The sequence below is a fragment of the Pteropus medius genome, unplaced genomic scaffold (genome assembly GCF_902729225.1).
Source record: "Pteropus medius unplaced genomic scaffold, Ma_sr-lr_union100, whole genome shotgun sequence".
NCBI classification, from domain to species: Eukaryota; Metazoa; Chordata; class Mammalia; order Chiroptera; family Pteropodidae; genus Pteropus; species Pteropus medius.
The window spans coordinates 7,885,910-7,905,642 of record NW_024350924.1 but is presented as its reverse complement, the minus strand read 5'-3'; the positions used below and the strand labels follow the sequence as shown (position 1 = coordinate 7,905,642).

The following is a 19,733-nucleotide window of genomic DNA, read 5'->3' as shown; positions in this document are numbered from 1 at the left end:
AACGCAACCCGTTCTTTCCTGCTTCTAATAGCCTTGATCCAGCTTATAAAATGTCTCCTCTAGAAAGCATTTGATGGATTACATTTCAAGATGATCTCTGCTCACCCATCCATCAAATATTCCCAAGTCATTTTTATGTATCTGGCATGGTGCTAGGGCCTGGTGACACAAAGATGAATGAGGTACAGTTTTTATCCTCTAGGAGCTCACAGACTAGTGACGAGATAGATGCAGAAACAGGAAACAGTACTATCATTGTGTGCTATGAAAGAAAAATGTGCACTTATTCAACAGATACGCTATGATCTCTTACTCTGGGCATGCCTTATGCTGGTGTAAAATACAAAAATGAATAAGACGCCTTTTCTGGTTTTCAGGGGCGTATAGTGAAGGAGTTGGACAAGTCAGCAATCACAGTTTAGGAACACAAGTAGGCGAGAAATATACACGGGAGGCCAGAGCACGGTGCCTGTCAGGTTGACGTAGCTGCAGAAAGTTTCCCCCAGAATTTATATGAAACGATGAAAAGGTGAGGGATGGATTCCAGGCAGACTGAGCGATGTGTGCAAAGCCAGAGTGGCTTGGAAGAGCGTGACATGTTGGAGAAGCCCAAGGCAGGTAAGCTTGCCTGGTACACAGGGCGAGAAGCGGGGAGACCAAAGTCTGAAGGGGGAGGCGGAGCCCGGACGCCAGGCGCTGGGAACCGCTGACCACTGTAACCTGGGAAGTGGTCTGGTAAGATGTGAATTTTAGAAAGATCATTCTAGAAGAAGTGGGTAGATTGGCACATACAGGGGCAGACTGAGAACAGGCCAATGAATAAGACTGTTCAGTAATTCACTTCGATTGGGAAATGATGAGGGATTATATTTAGGTGATATTGTTGGAGAGAGAGAGAGAGAAGGGGACGGATTTGGGAGACAAAAAAAGAGTTGAATTGTGTCCTCTGAAAAAAATCTTACATTGAAGTCCTCACCCCCAGTACCACAGAATGTGACAATATTTGGAAATAGGGTCTTTGAAGAGGTGATGAAGTTAAAGGTCATTAGGGTGGACTTTAATCCTATATGGCTGCTGCGTTTATAAGATTTGGAAGCAGAGACATACAGAAGAAAGACCTTGCGATGACACAGGAGAAAGACGGCCACCTGCAAGCCAAGGAGAGAGGCCCCAGATGAAACATCCCTGCTGATACCGTGACCTTGGACTTGCAGCCTCCAGACTTGTGAGAAAATAAAATTCCCTTGTTTAAGCTCCCAGTCGGTGACACTCTGTTATGGGAACGAGAGAAACTAAGACAGGAGGAAGGAGCAGAAGGCTGGGGAACGAGGATGTAGGGGACGAGGGGGAGAGAGGACAGAGGGGACGTTCAGTGTCCGACTTGGGCAATCTCCCGTGCGGCGCGGCCACTTTCCGAGCTACGACCCAGGGGGAGCAGGGGTGCATTCCAGCTTGCACGTGTTCAGTTTCGGTCCTGGCAGGACAGCGAGTGAAGATGTCCACCGAGCAGCTGGACGTGCGGTCTGCGGACCGGGGGTCGCTGGGGCAGAGGCGGGCACAAGGCCGGCGGGGCGGGGCATGCGCGCTGCGAGAAGGCAGCGCCCGGAATCGCAGAGATTCCCGTCACTCACGAGAGGGGGAGGACCCGAGGGGGGAGGACCCGAGGGGGAGGACCCGAGGGGGAGCACGGTCTGGCACAGCACACGGCAGAAGGCATTTGGCGTTTTTCAGAGATGAAGTGTAAAGAAAGGCTGTCAAATCCTGGAGAGATGGGTGTCTCAAAGTCTCTCTCTCCCCCTCTTACTCGCTCACCACATACACACACACACTCCGCACACCCGTGTACACACACACGCATGCGCACACACGTTTCTGTGTTTCTATCATTCCGCGGCACTGGTCTGCTGCTTTGTAATTTCCACGTGCACTGTTCTTTGGGTTTCGGGGGGCAGAACCAGAGCAATGTCCCTGCCTCTCGAGTCAGCAGGACGCTTCAGCTCTCTGTCCTGCCTGATGGAGCTGGCCTTCGTGGCGGGGGAGCTTTTCCTCCTGACAGAAGTTGGCCAATGTATGGGCGGGGGGGGGGGATGTGTCTCAGGGAGATGTCTTGTTTTCCCCTCTAGGGCCCTCTTTCGCTCATCCCATGATGACAGTGGGTGACCAGAGGAGAGATACCCACTGACACTGCTCTGGGGTGTCTGAGGTGGCTGCTCTTTCTAAGGCTCCTCGAGGAGCTGGGCAGAGACCCTGTGCCTATGGGGTGGGGTCAAGACGTACAGGAATGATCAGAGTCGCTGCCCTCGCTTCCCAGCCAGCCCAGCCCGAGAAGGGTCCAGGCAGCACGGGCACTTCGCAGGTTTCAGCTGTCACCCATTTACTTACTCTGGAGAAAGGGAAGGCGCAGGGGGCCCCTCATCTACTCCCACCCCAACGCAGGAAGAGACGCGGTGAAGAAAGGTACGATGCCGTGAAGAAAGCCACCAGGGAGCCCTGGATTCAGAACCGGCTCCGGCTGACGCTGAAGAGCCTGCCCTCTCTTGTGCCGGCTCCTCCCAAGGCCCGGGCCGCCCCTTCCCGGCTGTCCTCCACGCTTCCCCCAGCCGCTGGGCACCGAGTCTCAGCCGCCCTGCTGCAGCCTGGGCACCTTACCCCATGAGAGTCCCCAGGCCGGCCCGTCGCCTGTGAGCCAGCGGTGTCTACGACCCGGGTCCCCCCACTCCGGGCCGCAGAAGGAACCAGGACACAAAGCCACGAGCACGAGCTTTGCGCCGTAAGAAGGTCCTGTCTGGCTAGGAATCTGAGTGCCGGACGAAACGTCCAGTCAGCTCTTCCAAGCCGCGCGCCCGCAGCAATAGCTTCTACGTTCCGTGTGTTGAGGTCTTTGGCGTCTCAGCAGCGGTGAACTGGGCAGGGTGGGCCCTGTCACCCTGTCACTGAGATGAAGCCGGCAGGGATGAGCCCACCCAGCCACGCAGTCCCAGTGCCCCAGGCGAGCTCGGTCTTGGGTGACACACTCAGCACGGCTGTCACTGACTCGCGGCCTTTCTGAGGGCCATCAGCTTGGATCCCCTCCATGACAGACCGCAGCCCCTGTCTGAGCATCGGCAGCCAGCAGGCACGGGGGCGCCCAGCCTCCCAGCTTCCCCGCACGGCCTGACGCTTCACGCTGCCCCAGTCCTCTCCTGTTTGGGGACTGAAGCTGCATCCCCAGGGCTCCCCTCCGCAGAGTCGGAGGAGCAGACGCGCGCTGACTGCCAGCCCCGAAGTGGGGGCCTGGGAGGCTTCTGCATCTGGCCCGCTCACCCGGTCAGGGCCGGGGAAGGTGGCCGTGCGTGCCGGCCGCCCGGCTGGCTGGGAGCCAGCGGCCCGGTGCCTGCGGGGACGCCGCTTCCTCATAGCTGAGCCACCGCTGCGAGCCGCACGCCCCGCTCCCGCCTGTGCTCAGTACTTAAGGCCGGCGGGCCCGCCCGCGCTGCCTGGGAGTCACCCGGAGGCCGGCCGCAGCTCCACTCACCCCGGCCCGGCACACTGCGAGAAGGGACCCATCCCCTCGCCATGGCGTCCCTGGGGCAGATCATCTTCTGGAGGTAATGCACTCTTCTCTGTCCTAACAGGTGAAGGAACAGGGCTGGGTCTTTGGGGGTGCTGCGGGGCTGCTAGGCTGTCTCGCCTGTACCCTCATCTGATCGAGCATGGGGCTTGTGGGAACCTGGGCAGACGAAAGCCTAACTGACCTCGACTCAGCCTCACACCCCAGCCACTCCGGCACCTGTCCAGGGTTAGGTTTGTTTTCTGCCAGGAAGGGCTGACACCTGCTGGGGCAGCTCTGGACTGAGGAGCATGTGTGCCAGGCTGGGGGCTCTGCTGAGACTTCGAGGCTCTTGTAGGGGCACCAAGCAGGGTGGCACGGGCTGCTTGGTGTGGAAGGGAATTGATGACTGATGACAAGTGGGATGCAGGTGGACCCTCTATATCAGGAGTCCCCAGCCTCCAGGCCGCAGACCAGTACCAGTCCGTGGCCTTAAGGAAACGGGCCACCCAGCAGGAGGTGAGCGGCAGGAGCGGCTCCCCAGTGCTAGCCTCACCGCCTCAGCTCCACCTCAGACCGTCAGGCACTAGATTCTCACGGTGCTCACCAGTCCCTAGTGCCAGAAAGGATGGGGACACTGCACTATATAGTCTCCAGGATGAAGGAGGTAGACATGCTTTGACTCCTGCTGTGGGTGTGAAGTCTTAGTACTGCCGAGTAATTCACACCAACACCGTCCTCCACCCACCCCCCCAGCTCCAGAAGGGGGTCCCTAGTCTTCCTGGGGGGCTGCCTGGAGAAGCAAGAGAGCTTTGCAGCCAGCAGGAGCCAGCCCAGACATATAAAGGAGCCACAGGAGAGGAGGAGCAAGTGGGCCGTGTAAATGCTGCTGTGAGGCAGAGAGCAGAGTTGGGGGTGGGAGGGGCGTGGTTATGGGACTGGCCAACTCCCCAGAGGGCGAGGGAGAAGGAGGCCCCCTCCCTTACCCATTGTTCTTCTCAGCTGACTCTAGGAGCCTCTTTTTCCCTGGGGACATCACTTACCTTGCTGGAAGGAAAGAAATGGAAAGCGAAGGGCTTTCCTGAACCTGCTGGAGATGGCTCAGTGTGGCCGCACTCCTGAGAGCGTTGGGAAGACTGGGGCTGGCTGGTTCTAGGGGTGTTTGTGTCTTTTCCAGTGAAAAGGAGAAAAGGGAGAAGGCAAAGGAAATCTGAGATTAACAGGGAAAAGTTCGCGGAGACTGAGAGAACATTGCTTCCTGGAGGCGGCCTAAAAAATTCTCTTCCTTAAGACAAAATGTCAGCTGTCACTCGTGCTGCCGGAAGCGCCAGTCCCGCAGCAGCGGCTGGGGGCTCGGCCTCCCTGGCAGGGCTGCTGGGTAGCATTTTCCTTCCTGTGTCCCGCAAGGACACTCTGCTCCCTAGAAAAGCAGCAGGTGGGGCGGGGGGGTCCGTTTGGACTTTTCTGCCCTGAGAAAATGTCCCCAAAAGCACTTACATCAGGGGAACTAGTGTTTTGCCAGCACCTTCTATCTCCATGCCCTGGGCGAGGTGACACGCAGAGCATCCTTCACTCCTCACCTGTGAGGGTTGTCACCTCAGAGAAGCTAAGTCACATGCTCAAGGCCACAAGGTTTGTAAGAGGCAGAGCAACACTTAAACTCGGTCTGCCTTACTGAAACCCAAGCTCTCAGTGCTATGACATGCACTCCCCGCCCACCCCCTCCCCCCAGCCTGCCCATCCCAGCGCCTCCGCCACTGTTCCCGTCCCTCCCCACCCCAGTCCTCAGTTCCACAGCCTGAAACGCTCCTCAGGAAACAAGTAGCTCTGTTGTTTCAAGGAAGGGTATGTGGGCTTTCTAATAATACATTACAACCAGCCTAACTGGTTTTATGGGAGGATTAGCAGGAGGTGGGTGTTCAAAATGAGGGTCCCCCACCCTTTAGAGACCCACTGGGATCAAGAGACTCCTCTTTTCAGCCCCAGCTTAGCTATGCTCACTCTACAGCTGCAAGGGCAGTGGAGGCCACAAGGGCAGCAGGTCCTCTGTGCAAAGGGGCCGGCGGGGACAAGGTCAATGGGCCGGGCCGGTCCCGTGGAAAGCAGGGTCTGGGGAGCTTTCCCAGGGAAGCAGGGGGAGCCACCTGGGGGAACCTGGTGTCTGCCTTCCCCGCAACGAACCTTCTTGCCATAATTTCCTTAATTCATAATAATACCTTTCATTGAGGTGGCTGTGACCTTTGCTAGCATGGGGGAGTTTGATCCAGTAGATTATTCTCTTAAATAATTACCAGAGAGCTTAATACCTTCAAATCTCACGCCCCAACGCGTGCCTCTCGGGGACGGAACACTGGTGTGTGGCTGCCACCACACCTGACCGTGTACGTGCAATGCAGGACGTGCGTGGTCAGAACTCCGCCCCTGTTCCCCTCGTGGCTGTCAGTGGGCACAGCGGTCACCCCTGGAACATTTGTCAGGTGCCCGCTAGGAGTCCAGAGGTGGAAAAGTCATGATCCCTGTCCTAAGGGGTTATGGTCTGGTCAAGAGCATTAACTGAGCACCTACTACGTGCTGGCACTGCACTAGGTACTAGGGCAAAGGCGACTAGGCACTGGCAGGATTATAGGCTAATGGGGAGAAAGACTCCCAAAGAGGTAATTTGTAAATCATGAGACAATCGGGGCAGGATGCAACAGTAGCACTTCCCTAACCCGAGGCTTTGGGGAAGGCTTTCTGAGCCAGGTGATGGCTGGGCTAAGTCTTGCAGGATGAGTCAGGTGATCCGAGTAAAGAGAGGTGGGAAGGACTCTCTAGGCAGAGGGGATAGGATTGGATAGGATAGGATAGATAGATAGATAGATAGGATAGGATAGGATAGGATAGGATAGGATAGGATAGGATAGGATAACAGAATAAAACTCATGAACTACCATGGGGTGTTGGAAAGCTGCATGCTACTCTGCAGCATCATCAGAACATGACGTTTCGGGCAGGGAGTACAGAGACAAGGCTGGAGAAGCTGCGCCAGGTCATGCTGGGCCTTATTTACCAGGCTTGACCGAGGGTGATGAGGAGCCATTGAAGGCTCTCGAGCAAGGGACTCTTGGAGGTGTTCATCTGAGGTGGGTGACTGCAGCGGCAGCGTGAGGATGGATGGAGGGCAGCGAGCCAGGAGGCGGGGAGAACAGTAGGAAAACAGTTGTAGTCAGAAGTGTAAGGATCAGGACCTGAAGCAGAGGACGACAGCCGGGACCCAGACGGAGACAACTCATTCGAGAAACGTTTAGGACTTGAAATTGATGATGCTCAACAGAGGAAGGGAGGGGCAGGGGCAAAGGGAGGGGCCTGCGATGACCGTGGTTTTGGACTGGACTGAGTGAGCTGGGCAACAGAGAAGGGATGTGAGAGTTAATTCTGGCACATGTTGAGTTAGAGGGTCCCCTGGGGCCTCCAGGTAGAGACGCTCGGCAGGTAGGAGAAGGTCTGAAACTGAACCTGGGACGAAGTAAGGCCTGGAGACATCAATCTGAGAGTCAGTGACCGGGATGTCTTCTAAGGAGAGGCGAGGGGGCTCGGGATGAGAAACTGAAGACCACCAACGCTCAGTGGTGGGCACAGGAAGTAGAGGCAAAGGAGGAGCTGGAGTCAATGGCAGGACCAGGACAGAGAAGCCTCATGGTGTCACAGAGTGGAGGTTCAAGCAGCGTGTGGGGCGAGTGGGGGTATCACAGAGGCCCCGTCAGTCCTGGTGCTGACTGGGGACATCTGATCCAGACAAGACTATGGCTTTGGCAGCATTTCAGCATAACTCATGTGGCTTTGCCCAGAAAGTGAGGAGGACATGCTGCCAGGTAGCCCCTGTACCCAAATGAGTCCAAGACGGGGCCGGGGTCCTCTGAGTCTAGGCTGAAGGGGGGCTCACGGGCGCATTGCGCGTGCACCGTCAGCAGAGACCATCAGAGAGCTGTAACGTCTGCAGCAGACACGCGATAAAGCAGCGGCGAGGCCCAGCTGGCATGGATTTCAAGTTGTTATCCATTTTCCTCCTCCCTCCTCCCCTCCTCCTTCCTTCCTTCTTTCCTTCCTTCCTCCTCCTTCCTTCCTTCCTTCTCCCTCTCTCCCTTCTTCCCTTCCTTCCATCCATCCCTGCCTTTTTCCCTTCCCCGCTTCCTTTCCCCTGGATTCTTCATCTGTCTCATTCTGGCTCTTCCATCTGTAGAGAGCTCTTTGGAGCATTTAAGGTTTGGGGAAATCACCAGTGACAATGGACTGATGTAGACATGTCAAAAGCAGCCACTGGGTGGAGAAGGAGCAGGAACCCTCTTAGCAGTGGAGGGGATGGAGCAGAGCATGGGGAAGGCCAGAGCGAGCGAGGCTCGGGGCGCTGTGCTCGGGATCTTGGTTTCCCACTGCCCCCAGTTTTTAAGCGGGTGCCTGAGTCAGACACACCAGACCTTGATGGCAGGGAAAACGATGCTTGGCAGCAGAATGAAAGTGTGCCTGGTGAGAAAAATCTTATCTCCAAAGGCCTGGCATGCGGAGGCTCTTGGCACGGGCCACGCTGACACGTGAAACTTCACTGAGATACAAAAAAATGGGCCCAACTTTCTGACTCTCTCAACCTGTAAAGTCTGAGGCTTCATGGGCCTTCAGAACCCATTCCCATCAACGGGACAGGAAGCTGGAAAAAGATACATTGCACAGTGGGAAAAAGGCTTAAACAGATGGCACCGTCAGGAGCACATTGTCTTCTGAGTGTGATGCACGCTCCCTGTCCTCACCCCATTTCAACATTCAGCTCAAATGCCACTTCTACTTTTAAGTCTTCCTGGATCTTTCTAGCTGCAATTCATTGCTCCTTTGATGTTCACAGTCAGCCAGGTCGGTGAACATCGGTTCCTGGTACCTGTCTGTTTCCCTCAGTGGGGTTGGGAGGCTTTGGCCTCTGGCCTCCGTTCATTGTTGTAGGGAGACTTGGCACCATGGCCGCGTATCCGGGCTCTAGAATCAGACTGCCTGGGTTTAAGTCCTCATGTCACCTTGAACACCTAACCTCTATGAGCCTGAGTCTCTCAATCCACAAAATAGGGCTGATAATAGAACCTAACTCCAAGAGTCACGTGAGTCCCATGTGATTATGCGCTTGGCACAGCCGAAGAGCTACCGCTAGGGTCTCTGCGTGCAGCTCCCTCCACAGGCCTGCTGCGAGCTGGCCCTCCACTCCGCCGGCTCCCCTCCCTGGACAGGTGCTTCACTGAGGATACGCTTTGGACGGATGGCCACTGGGGTCCCTTAAAGGAAGTTATTCTCCAGATTGTTTTGAAAACAAAAGAAGTCGAGTCCACTGCACTTTTTGCTGTATATGCATCTGAGACAACCCTTCTCTAAACCTGAAGGTGACTGGGGTTTAGAATAAAGGTCTGGCTCTGCCAGGTGGCGCATTAAGGCTGGCGAGGTGAGTCCACAGATCCTTGAGTCTACAAGGTCAGTGTCTATAACTTCCTGATGAGAAACCGTTGACATCAAGAGCCACAACCTTTAGGGGCAGTGGGAGCTACTGAGCTATGACGAGCACTGGGTAAGACTTAATTAGCTGAACTGCCCCACACTCCTAATTATCTCCATTTCACAGACGCAAATGCTGACTGACGCAAGACCAGTGTCTCCCAGCCAGCCAAAGGCAGGAACCAACAAGTTCCTGCCTAGACCTCCGTACTGACTTTTATTATAAATTATCTTTCTAATCAGCTCTGCTCCATCTCCTGCCACTTAAAGCAGGACCCACCTCATCACTGGCAAAACATCTCTTCAGAGACCTGCGACTGCTTGAGCCAGCTGAGGGGGGAGCTGACCCCAGAGCAGGCTGGAGACCCTAACCTGTCAGCCCCCGTCTGCTGTTCTGGGTAGCTGCAGGCGAGTACAGGAGTAGGAAGTGACTGAAACTCAGTGAGAATCATGTACTTTCAGAGCCTGAAAATTCCAAAAGTCAATACACCCCTCATCTTATCGCTGGAATGATAAAAATAAATCGTGCAACCTGCTCGAGGGCCATGCAGTTAAAAAATGGGTAGAACAGAGCTCTTTCAATGACCCTATATTGCGCGTGACCCCAGCTAAAAACCGTGTTGGACTCCAACTGACCAACCCTAAATCTGAGGGACCAAAGAGTTCAGAGCAGCACCTTGCACATCATCAGCACTTTATGTCTATTTCCTTATCCACTCATTGCCTCCCACTGTCCTTGCAGAATAACAAAGTGACTTGGAGGGCGGGGGAAGAATGACAGGTGTGACAGTAGCAGCTGGGTTTAAGGGACCTCTGTGTCTAAACGCTGGGATTTCAGTGGACACAAGATAAGCTTTTCTAGTCCTTGTTCTACGGGAGATGGGAAAATCCTTGGCCAACTGAAGTGGCAACACTCACTCAAAACTCAAAGTGCGGTCTCCTGACCAGGGGCAGCACTGTCACTGGAGCCTGTTAGAAATGCAAATTCTCAGCGCCCCCTCCCCCAGACCTACTGAATGAGAAGGGGGGGCGGGTAGGGCACCTGTTCTCTGGGCTCCTTGACCCCCAGGAAAAGTGCAAAGACTTAACCCAGACAGAGGTCCATTTCACCCGTGATCATTTATCATTCCACAGTTCTCCTCGAGACATGTTCTAAAGAGGGAACAAATGGGCCTTGGAACGTTTCCCGTTTACCTATCACTTCCAAGTGCCCTCTCACGGCCCCCAGCATGGTGGCAGTGACAGAGAGGGCAGGCGCTTTCCCCTCTTTCTTTCTCTGAAGATTTAGAATGAAAAATTTCACAGAATAGAAACCATGAAAGATTTCAGGACTAGAACATCCATAAAGTGTAGGGGCACTGAACTGTCTCTTTTAGCTTCCTATGGGGGGCTCATGTTTTCTCTTCTACCTCCCACCCAGAATGGCCACTGTCACACTCTTTTCTCTTCCATCCTTTTGGAAGTCCCCGCCCCCACCCCACCCTGCCCCAGGCTCATGTGATTAGTGATTATCTTGCTTCGTTCTTCACTTAGAAGGTAGGAGCCTCTCCTTTTTACTTCCTCACTAGCTGCTACCCCTGTCTGTGCCCTTGTCCTCTGCCTCCCTTCCTGGTGCCAGGACAAGCCCAGCCCCTGTCAAAGGGCAGCCCGCAGGTGCCCTGGATCCAGCCCCTCCTCCAGCCAGCAGCACCGCCGTCTCTCTCCTCCTCCATTATCCCTGTCAGCGTGCGGCCCGTATGTCAGTGTTTTCAATCTGAAAAGAAAAACTCTCTCTCAGCTCCACAACCTCTCCGGCTCCCACCCCATCTCTCTGTTTCCTTCTCAGCAAACTTGTTGAAAGAGCTGCCTGCGGCTGCTGGTCTTACTGGGCGTGGCAGGGGGAGGGTAATGTGGTTCCCAGAACACACCTGAGCCAGGCTGCCCGGAGTGCAAGCCCAGCTCTGCCACTGTCCAGCCCAGTGGCCCTGGACAGCGAATTTATCTTCTCCGTGCCTGGGTTCCTCATGTGCAAAATGAGGATGATATTAGAATTTATATCACGAAGAGTGTATTATTCTATTATGATTCTACCGAGATATTGCTCTTGCCGCTGTCCAGTCTAACTTGGACTTCTCTGTTCTCATCTTGCTTGTTTTCACAGTAGCTGTCAACACAGACGTCCTTCCTTCTTGAAACGCTTTCTTCCCTTGGTTTCCATGACTCCCCCGACTTCCCCATGACACTGGTCCAATCTCCTAGAGTTGGCTTCTGCTTCTCTACACCTGGTCCTGGTCCCGTTAGCCACCTCCCTCCCCTGCTTCCCACACAACTCAAAACCACCAGACTCTGCTTGCAGGGGGTTTGCCTCTGGTCTGAGAACATATCTTTTCAGTATTTTCTGTATTTGATGATTGGCTCTATCCTTAGCCAAAGGATAGAGCCAATCATCAAATTTTTGTTCTCCGGGTCCAGGGAACAAAATACAACAGTGTAGGGACAATTGTCCTCTAAAGTGGCTGGCATAAGCTCTGGGGTCAGGATACAGTCCTATAAGGCATGCGAGGCTAAGTCGCGTCCTAGCTCGTGCTGTGTGGGAGGGAGCACCTAGACCCCACAGGAGCCCTTGGAGCCTGGACTAAGGCTGCACCAAGGCCCCGGGAGAAGCCCTGCACGGGGCAGTTAGACAAGAAATTGTCCAGGCGAGAAGCTGACCTTTGTTTTCAGCTTCTACCTGTCCAGGGAACCTGTTTCCCGTCCTCTTCCTTCTGTCTTCCCTTTTTTGAAGAGAATTCAAGTCTTCGTGTTTCTCTTTGCAGCTAAGAGAGAAGCCAGAATTGATGGGGGAGTTGTGGTGTCATCCTGGTGGCCTTGGGTCAGGGAGTCTCTGTCCAAAGACCTTACTGGAGGGTCATGGCAACGCAACAAAAGCCAGTCATGTTTCGAGCCCCCTGCTGTGGTCACCTTTGCCTCGGGCCCGCTCTGTGGTGCTTTCCTGGAGAGGGGCTCTGCCTCTTGGGCCTTATTCGGAGCAGCTCCTTCAGGACAGCACGCAGTGAATGCTGGGGCTGGGCTCGCACAGCACTGCTGACCTGCAGCCTAGGGACGAGGCCGATTTGGGAGTGGGGCAGGGGACGAGGAGGCAGGACTCCAGAATGTCCCTTACATCATGGGGTTCCCACCAAGCCCGGGGAGAGCAGGTCAGCAGACAGAGGACTTCCCTGCAATGACCAGCTCGCCCTCTGCAGGCTGCTCAGGGCTGCTGGGGAGACCAGCAAGACCAGGAAGACATTCTCCGAAGGACACAGCTCTATAAACGAGAGCTAGAGTCCCGAGCTAGCCTGCAAAGTCCACATACTCCACACTCTGGCTGTAATTGTTGCCTGTGCTAGCAATGTTTTCTGCTATTTTCCTTTCCTGTTACAAACGTACAGTACTTCTGAAACATTAGGATTGAACGGGGTTTTGAGGCCTTGCTGAGAAACTGGTTGTCATTTATAAATAGTGTCGCTATAGGATCCTGTTCAAAACGTCACATAACCAACTTAAACACAGGCCTGAGAAAGGAGCCACCTGGCGCTGGGGACGCCTGCAGACCTGGGATCTGTGTGGGAGGGCTGGTCCTTCCTCTGGATGGCAGGCAGGGCGACCGTCCGAGGGGTGACGTTTCACCCATCTCTTAGGTATTTGACTCCACCAGCTCTTGGTGGCCAGAGGGCCATAATTTTACCAAAGTCCTGGCTGGAAGGTCATCTTCTCTGTGACATAACTCTGTGACATAACTCCCACCCGGAAAGAATGGGGGAGGGGCACATCGCCCCAGAGGATGTTCTGGTATGAACTCAAAGCTTACGGAATAACTGTATGTGCATGTGTGTGTGTGTGCACGTGTGTGCGTGCGTGCGTGTGTGTGTGTGTGTGTTTCTTTTCACTGTGGAGCAACATAATGACATTTAAGGAAATTTTGAAAAGAGGAATCAAAAAGTCATCCATGGTTCTATCATCGTAAATGACTATTTTCTTTCTTGCTTTTCAAACCCATTTCAAACCCAAATGCAGAAAATTTGTACATAGTTGTTAATAGAGTGTGTATCCTTTTACATCCTGCTTCTTCCATTGAACCTAGATGTACTAAAACTAAATATTTTAAAGCAATTTTACAGCTAAAAAAAAAGTCCTTGCACCTTAACACGGCCACAGTTGTAACTCTGCATGGGATGTGCACGTCCATGCTTGCTGGGTCGGGCGACACCACCCTGGGCCACCCTTCCCGATCTCAGCCCCACCGCCCGGCAGGATTCCTCCAGCCGCCTGCCTCCCACACCGCCCGGCCCCCTATCCTGTTGCATCTGGGCAGATGTGCATTGCGAGGTCCGGGCACCATGCGTGAGCAGAGCACCTAACGGTCTGTGCCCGAGCGCCTGAGGTGGCATTTCCCAAAGTGAGTTCTGAGGACACGGGCACCGCGACCAAGTCCTACAGGAGAGCTCTGTCGTCGAGCCAGGTCGGAAGTGCTGAGCAGTGGTAGATTGGACCCTAGGAAACTGCCGACATTCAATTGATTTTGAGCTGCAAAAAGGATGATTTCAGACGGCTCGAAGCTGATATGCGCTCCTCTGGGACATTCGCTATGCAATCAGCATATCGAAGTCCCAACATTAAAGAAATCTGTTTGATTGTGATTGACCCAATGTTGTCAAAATGTAACTCCCTTTAAAACAAGACTTATTAACGTACATCAGGACACACTTTGGGAAACTAGGGGCTGGAGTCATTGCAAAGGAACGGAAGTCACGGACAGGGGAAAAGCGCATTAATGTGGGAGCCCGAAGCACAGCAAGGGCTGAGCAAAGGGGCGCCAGGGCGGGCTGGCGCCCTCCTTCCCGGGGCGCCCTCTCCCCTCTGATCTCCAAAGTCGTCGTGTCTTTCAGAGCTTCCCCTTCTACAGTCATTCTTCCATGATTAACGCTCCTCCACACAGGCTTCTTTGCAACTACCCCCTGCCCTTTTCTCCCTCGTAGAAGTATAGGGAGGATGCATGAGGTGACATCCATGGCTCACCTCATGTTCCTCAAATGAGGGACACTAAATAAACACGGGTATTATTCTGACAGCCCTCTCATGATTATAATTGTTAATTAGTTCATCTTTCCCAGGCATTATGGTCATCCCAGTTCATAGGTGCTCATCTAATTTGCTTAGGACCGTGAGGCGGGTCAGGCTCCCTGGGAGCAGGGAGGAACCCTGCCCTGGCTGCCGGCGCCTCGGGAAGCGTCTCACAGGCTCTACAAAGATCGTGGGCTCACAGCCAGATCTTCATTTGTCATTCTCCAGGCACCAGAGCCAAATGTCCAAGGCAGGGAGTGGAATGGCTGGACAGGTTAAGTTCAGGTAGCGCACAGCGAGGCGGTGGCTGGGCCAGGACTAACCCCCAGGGCTCCTACTCCCCCGCAGACCCTCTGAGAGAGCCTTTAGCAGGGCTGTCTGTCCTGCGCATGCCACCATCGGTGACCTGGCAGTGTAAGTGACTCTCTGCGGAGTGGCTAGGCGTCTTGACAGCACTCAGCACATCTGGCCAACTAGCAGGTGTTAGATGTGGGTAGGAATTATCTAATACTCCAGGCAAGTGGAAGATGAGAGTCGAAAGGTAGAGTTAATTTAATTAAAGTTGCTCGTGGTAGCTGGGTAGAGTTTCAATGACATTCAGTGGGACCCTGACAGTTTTGTGGAAGGCGCTGCTCAGAGTAAGTGTGCGACAAAAGAAACTCTTGGCCTGTCACGCTCGTCGCAACAAACATGCAATTAGCAGGAAGGGTGGAACTAGCCTTTTTGATTTCTCATGACGTAAGTGAAATGGAGCCTCTGGCTCTGGCTCCCTGAAATAACAAACAGGGACAAGCCTTGCGTAGGACACACCATGTTTCAGGTCCTCACTTCTCGTTTGTCTTCTACCCGTAAAAGTCAAACGACCTTTTTGACACATAGTAAGTGCCTGAGAGCGGCGGAAAGGGAGGAGGCATGGACACTGCTACCTCTCTCCAGCTGCGCGACAGACTTGGAGCCAGAGGGGCCTGGTGTGACTTCCCTTTCCAAATTTACTGCATGGGATCCTACGCCAGCCACATGACTTCTCTTGTTAAGTAATGACAATAAATGGAACTCCCAGAACTGCCCTGAGGATCGAAGGTGACAAGGTACAAAAGATGATCCTGACAGTGACATCAATGGCCATACATAGCTCTCTTGCATCACATGAGATGTCTGTGTCTCTAACTAAGAAGCTGCCTTGCCCACTGGAATAAGGTAGCTTTAAAAAAGCACTAAGACCCATACGGCCTGGACTTTCCAATAATCAGAAGTATTAAAAGCCAACGTCATCCATGTCCCGTTGTTCAGTTCCCTTTGGGTTCAGCTTCCAGGGTGTCTGTCTACGTCAGGGACGCAGACTGACATTTGGGATCTCTCAGCTAACAGTTTATGTCAGTTCTGGGGTTGGCCTTCTTGTGGGGTCACTTCACAGTCCCACAATCTCATAATCATGGCCCCCAACGTTGGGTTCCTCCTGGGTGCAAGCACACTCTATGAGTTCTGTGTATGTTCTGAATTCATTTAACAAATATAAATTAAACATCTTCTGCCTACCCGGCTCCATAGAAATTAGGGTTACAATCACATACACGGTACTGGGCCTACCATCGCTTAGAATGCGGACTAGAAGGGGAGGCAGATAAATAAACACACGATTACAGTACAGGACGCTAAGTGCCACCACAGGCCCATTTCCCCTCTCCCCGCCCTAAAGCTGCACCAACTCGCATCCCTCCCAACCAACTAGAGCCTCCAAAGTAGTCACTTCCGCGTAAGCCTTTTTCCAGGACCAGTGCTAACTCCTGCGAAGATTTTGATAAAGAAAATGGCAGAATTTGTATCTGATCTTCTCACTTTTCCCCATTTTTTGAGATTTCCTTTCTCAGGTCACAATGCATCGTAAAACCTTCAGAAAGAAAGGAGAATGTTTTGTGGACCATTTGGTATTGATGACTAATGAGATAAAATATTATACTATACATTTTAACTGGGAACAAAATCAAAAGAATAAATTTCTAATTTATAGAGTTTCACTTCATTATCAAGCTAAAGATGAGAGTTATTATGGGGTGGAGGGAAGCCTGAGAGGTGGTAGAGCAGAGGCCAGTAACGGGGAAAGAGCGAAATACTCACGGCCTCTTCTTTCCCTACACGACTCGTCAGGAAGATCGTGGTGGTTTCTGCTAAGTCTCTCTACCTTCCAACTCACCATTATGAGTACGGTGGAGTAAGCCACGCAGAGAAGACTCAAAGGTATAAGAGAAAAAAGAGATTTGCTGGTGAGAGAGAAGAAAATAGATTCGAGGCTATGAGGGAGAAGAAACTTGGGAGCGGGTTTCAGAGAATTTACAGGAAATTTCAAGAAGGAAAAGTTTGGGGAGCTAATTAGAAGAATAGGAGTTAAAAAGAGGATTTTTTTTTTTGAGTTTTTCTGTGCATTATCCATGCAATGCCTTTTGATGTTTTCTAGATGTCCACTGGTTGCAGTTAAACTTTTCTGTCGGATTGATATTTCTTTAATGGTGACATTGTCACAAACTGTACCACAAGATGTTTAGGCTTTATAGAGGGCACAGTAGGGTCATGTCTCTGGAGCTAGATGCTACTTACGGTAATAATTAAGAGCTAATTTCTAAATGTGTATTATATTTAGTTGCTAATTTTAATTGTTCACGTAAAATCTTCCCCAATGTGTAATTTAAGGAGACATAACCCTGAAATAAAAATGTGAACCGCCATTCAGTTGGGCTTCTTCAGGAACATATTTTGGTTCAGAAGAAGAATATGACCCCAAATCAGATGAGCTCAGTGTGTCATTTATCTAATGCCCAGGACGGGTCAGGCACATGTCTGACATGTAGGGGAATAAATGTGACTGATACATTGATCCAGCATGACCAATAGGTTATAATCGAAGTGAAATTTTATTTTTATCTCCCTCTAAGCTTTTAAAGTGCATTCAGTAGGCAAATGCATGATGAAACTTCTGAAGCCTCTGATGAAAACTTGGCCTCTCCTTCAGCTGGCTGATGTCCCCTTAGCTCCTGGTTCACAGAAGGTCCACTTCAGACATGACTCCCAAGGCTCAGGTCCCTCCTATTGGTTAGGACTCACCATGGCTCTGCGATATCTGGCCTGTGGGACAAGCTCACATATTCCTGTCCTCATAAAAGAGTAGTGACCTCTAAATACAGCTCTGTTCTCTCTCTCTCTCTCTGTCTCTCTCTCACTGACCTATTCTAGACCACATTAAATTTCTCTATTCCATGATGTCCCCACCCCACCCAACAGTGTGTATCAGGGAGGGGGAGGAGAATGTCCTCATAGTACAGAAAAAAATTTTTTTCTCCAAAGAAATAGCTTCACAAAACTCTCAGTATTTTGAGCCCTTTTTTATATCTTCCACCTGATGGAGGTGGCTAAGAATTATGGAACTGCCTGTCAAAATTCCTTTTAAGCTCTGCATAGTGATGCGGTATCTCACCTTAAAGGTATACAGCATCTATTGTACCTTGGAACTTCAGCTGAAACTTTAAATTTAACATCACGTTTTACAAAAATAAAAAGATACTGTCTCTGTTCTTGAGAAATTTAGAAGAGACTAAAAGAGACACAGATGTGTAAACAGATCATTTCAATATGACATGACGGGCACCGGGACAGAGAAATGCACAGGGGACAATCAGGACACAGTGACAGCTTCTAACACATATGGTCACTATTTTCCCTCAAAGATTGTCTAGGGGAAGGTCCTACATGAGAGAATAAGGACTCTGTGTAGGAGCTGAAAGAATGGGGTATCTTCTTGGAGACTTTGAGCTTCAGAAGAAATGCTACTGATTTGTTCCCCACTCAGGTGCCCGGAGGGATGATTAAATTATAGGTTCTTGGTAATACTGCGTAATTGGTTAAAGTGCATAGAAAAGGATCCTCTCTTAAGAGCTTGAGAGGAGGCCCAGAAATCTTGGCAGCCGAATGTGAAAATAGTAACCCTCTCCGAGTCCGCCTTGAGCTGCTGCAGAAACGGGGCCGCTCTGGGGCCTGGACCGCTCAGATGGGTCTCACTGCTATGCTCCCAGCTCCATGGCATCAGTGATGTATAGAGGACATCTGACAGACACGGCCCCAGATGTTGTGGGTGGGGGCCCCACCCACGACACCTGCCTTCTCGCTCCCTGTATTCTATCCCCTATCCAGTTCCTTCTTTTCTTTTCCCACGCCCCCAATCCCAACAGAAAACATGGCGCTGTAAAGCTGCAAGGAAAACACTGTGTAAGAGTGAGCTCGCCCCTCTCACGCTGCGAAGGCAGGTGAGAAGAAAAGCCACGACCAGTTAGGGCCTCGACTCAAGTCTATGCTGCTGAGTCCAGAACCCTAGAGACGCCCCATCTGCTGTCCAAACAAACCCGCTTCACGGCAGAGAACCACACCGGGGCTGCGAGCCTCAGAGTCACAGGATGGCTCTAACAGCAGTCATGTCACCCACTGTCTCACCAAGCCATTGGCAGATCCCAGAAAGTCCAAGACGTAAGGAACCCAAACCACGCCTTTCAGACTGCTGGCCCTGGAAGTATAAGCGTGACACTCCTGGGCCACATTTCCCATTCTGGGGGAGAGCGCTCCCACAGCCAGAGAGCCTGGCAGAGCCGGGGAGCCCTATGGCAGGCAGGAAATGCCACGTTGGCTGTGCCCTGGCCACTCCCAGACCCCTGGATTCTGACTGACGGCAGCCCTCGGGAACTCCCTGGGTGGCAGGAAAGTTAGGTGCCTGGATGGAAGACGACTGCCACCCCCAGAGGACCGACACCCCCAGAGGGCCGCCACCCCCAGAGGACCGACATCCCCGCCACTCCTGCCTCTCTGCTTCTGGGCCTCCTCCCCTGTCTGTGCTGCTGAAACCTCATGGTCTTTCCTGGGTTTCTCAGCCCTAGCGGCCACCAGATCCATTGTATTTGACTGAAATGTGAAGCACTGTTTCTGTCCGTGGTCTGGGTAAGGTATATGTAGGAAAGGGGAAGAGACCAAGAAACGCCGTGAACGCTGAGGCAGCACAGCTGGATTCTTATCCTACCTTCTTAAACAAGCCGAGACGCGGCTTGGCTGGCGCAGCGGTAAGGGCACAGGCTGTGGCCCCGTCTTCTCACCTCTCCCCGGGTGAGTGAGAGGCCAAGGCACAATCGGGGGGACACTGCCCCCAGTTCCTAACGGGATCTGCCTGTCAGTGCCTCTGGACGAGACCTTCTTCCCCTAAGTCTGCCCTCCGCCCCTTCAGCCCTGAAATACACGGGCTTCCTGTCGGTAGTCAGCCTGGTTCTTGATGTGGGTCTCGGCCTCTTGGCAGCGGGAAAGGGAGCTACCATTTTTAGTGCATTTACCAGCCACTGTGCCACGGAAATTACACACATTGTGAAAGAGGCGCCCAGTAAAGAAGGTAGTTCCCGCCCTGGCCCTCAAATATTTGACCTTGAGCTCAGCAATAACGCCCTAAGCATTAAAAAGATGGTAGCGGTGCCACCAACGCCCCCACCAGCCAGCGTGTAATTCAAAGTACAAAGAATATGGAACCATAAAACAAAAAACGCATACACGAGTCAAAATAGAAAACCCTTCCTTCTAGTTTTCCTGCTTGTAAATT

At 52.5% G+C, this 19,733-nt stretch overlaps 2 protein-coding genes across 2 annotated transcripts in view; one reads left to right on the top strand and one right to left on the bottom strand.

Moving 5' to 3' along the window:
- The window catches only part of MAN1A2 (mannosidase alpha class 1A member 2), a 266,574-nt gene that overhangs the window by 201,983 nt on the left and 44,858 nt on the right, over positions 1 to 19,733 (bottom strand). The window lies entirely within an intron of this gene.
- Positions 3,463 to 19,733, top strand: part of VTCN1 (V-set domain containing T cell activation inhibitor 1) — a 47,317-nt gene continuing 31,046 nt past the window's right edge. The window contains exon 1 of the mRNA XM_039841317.1: positions 3,463 to 3,587. Within this exon, the coding sequence (XP_039697251.1) occupies positions 3,556 to 3,587 (32 nt within the window). The 5' untranslated portion in view covers positions 3,463 to 3,555. The remainder of the gene's footprint in view (positions 3,588 to 19,733) is intronic.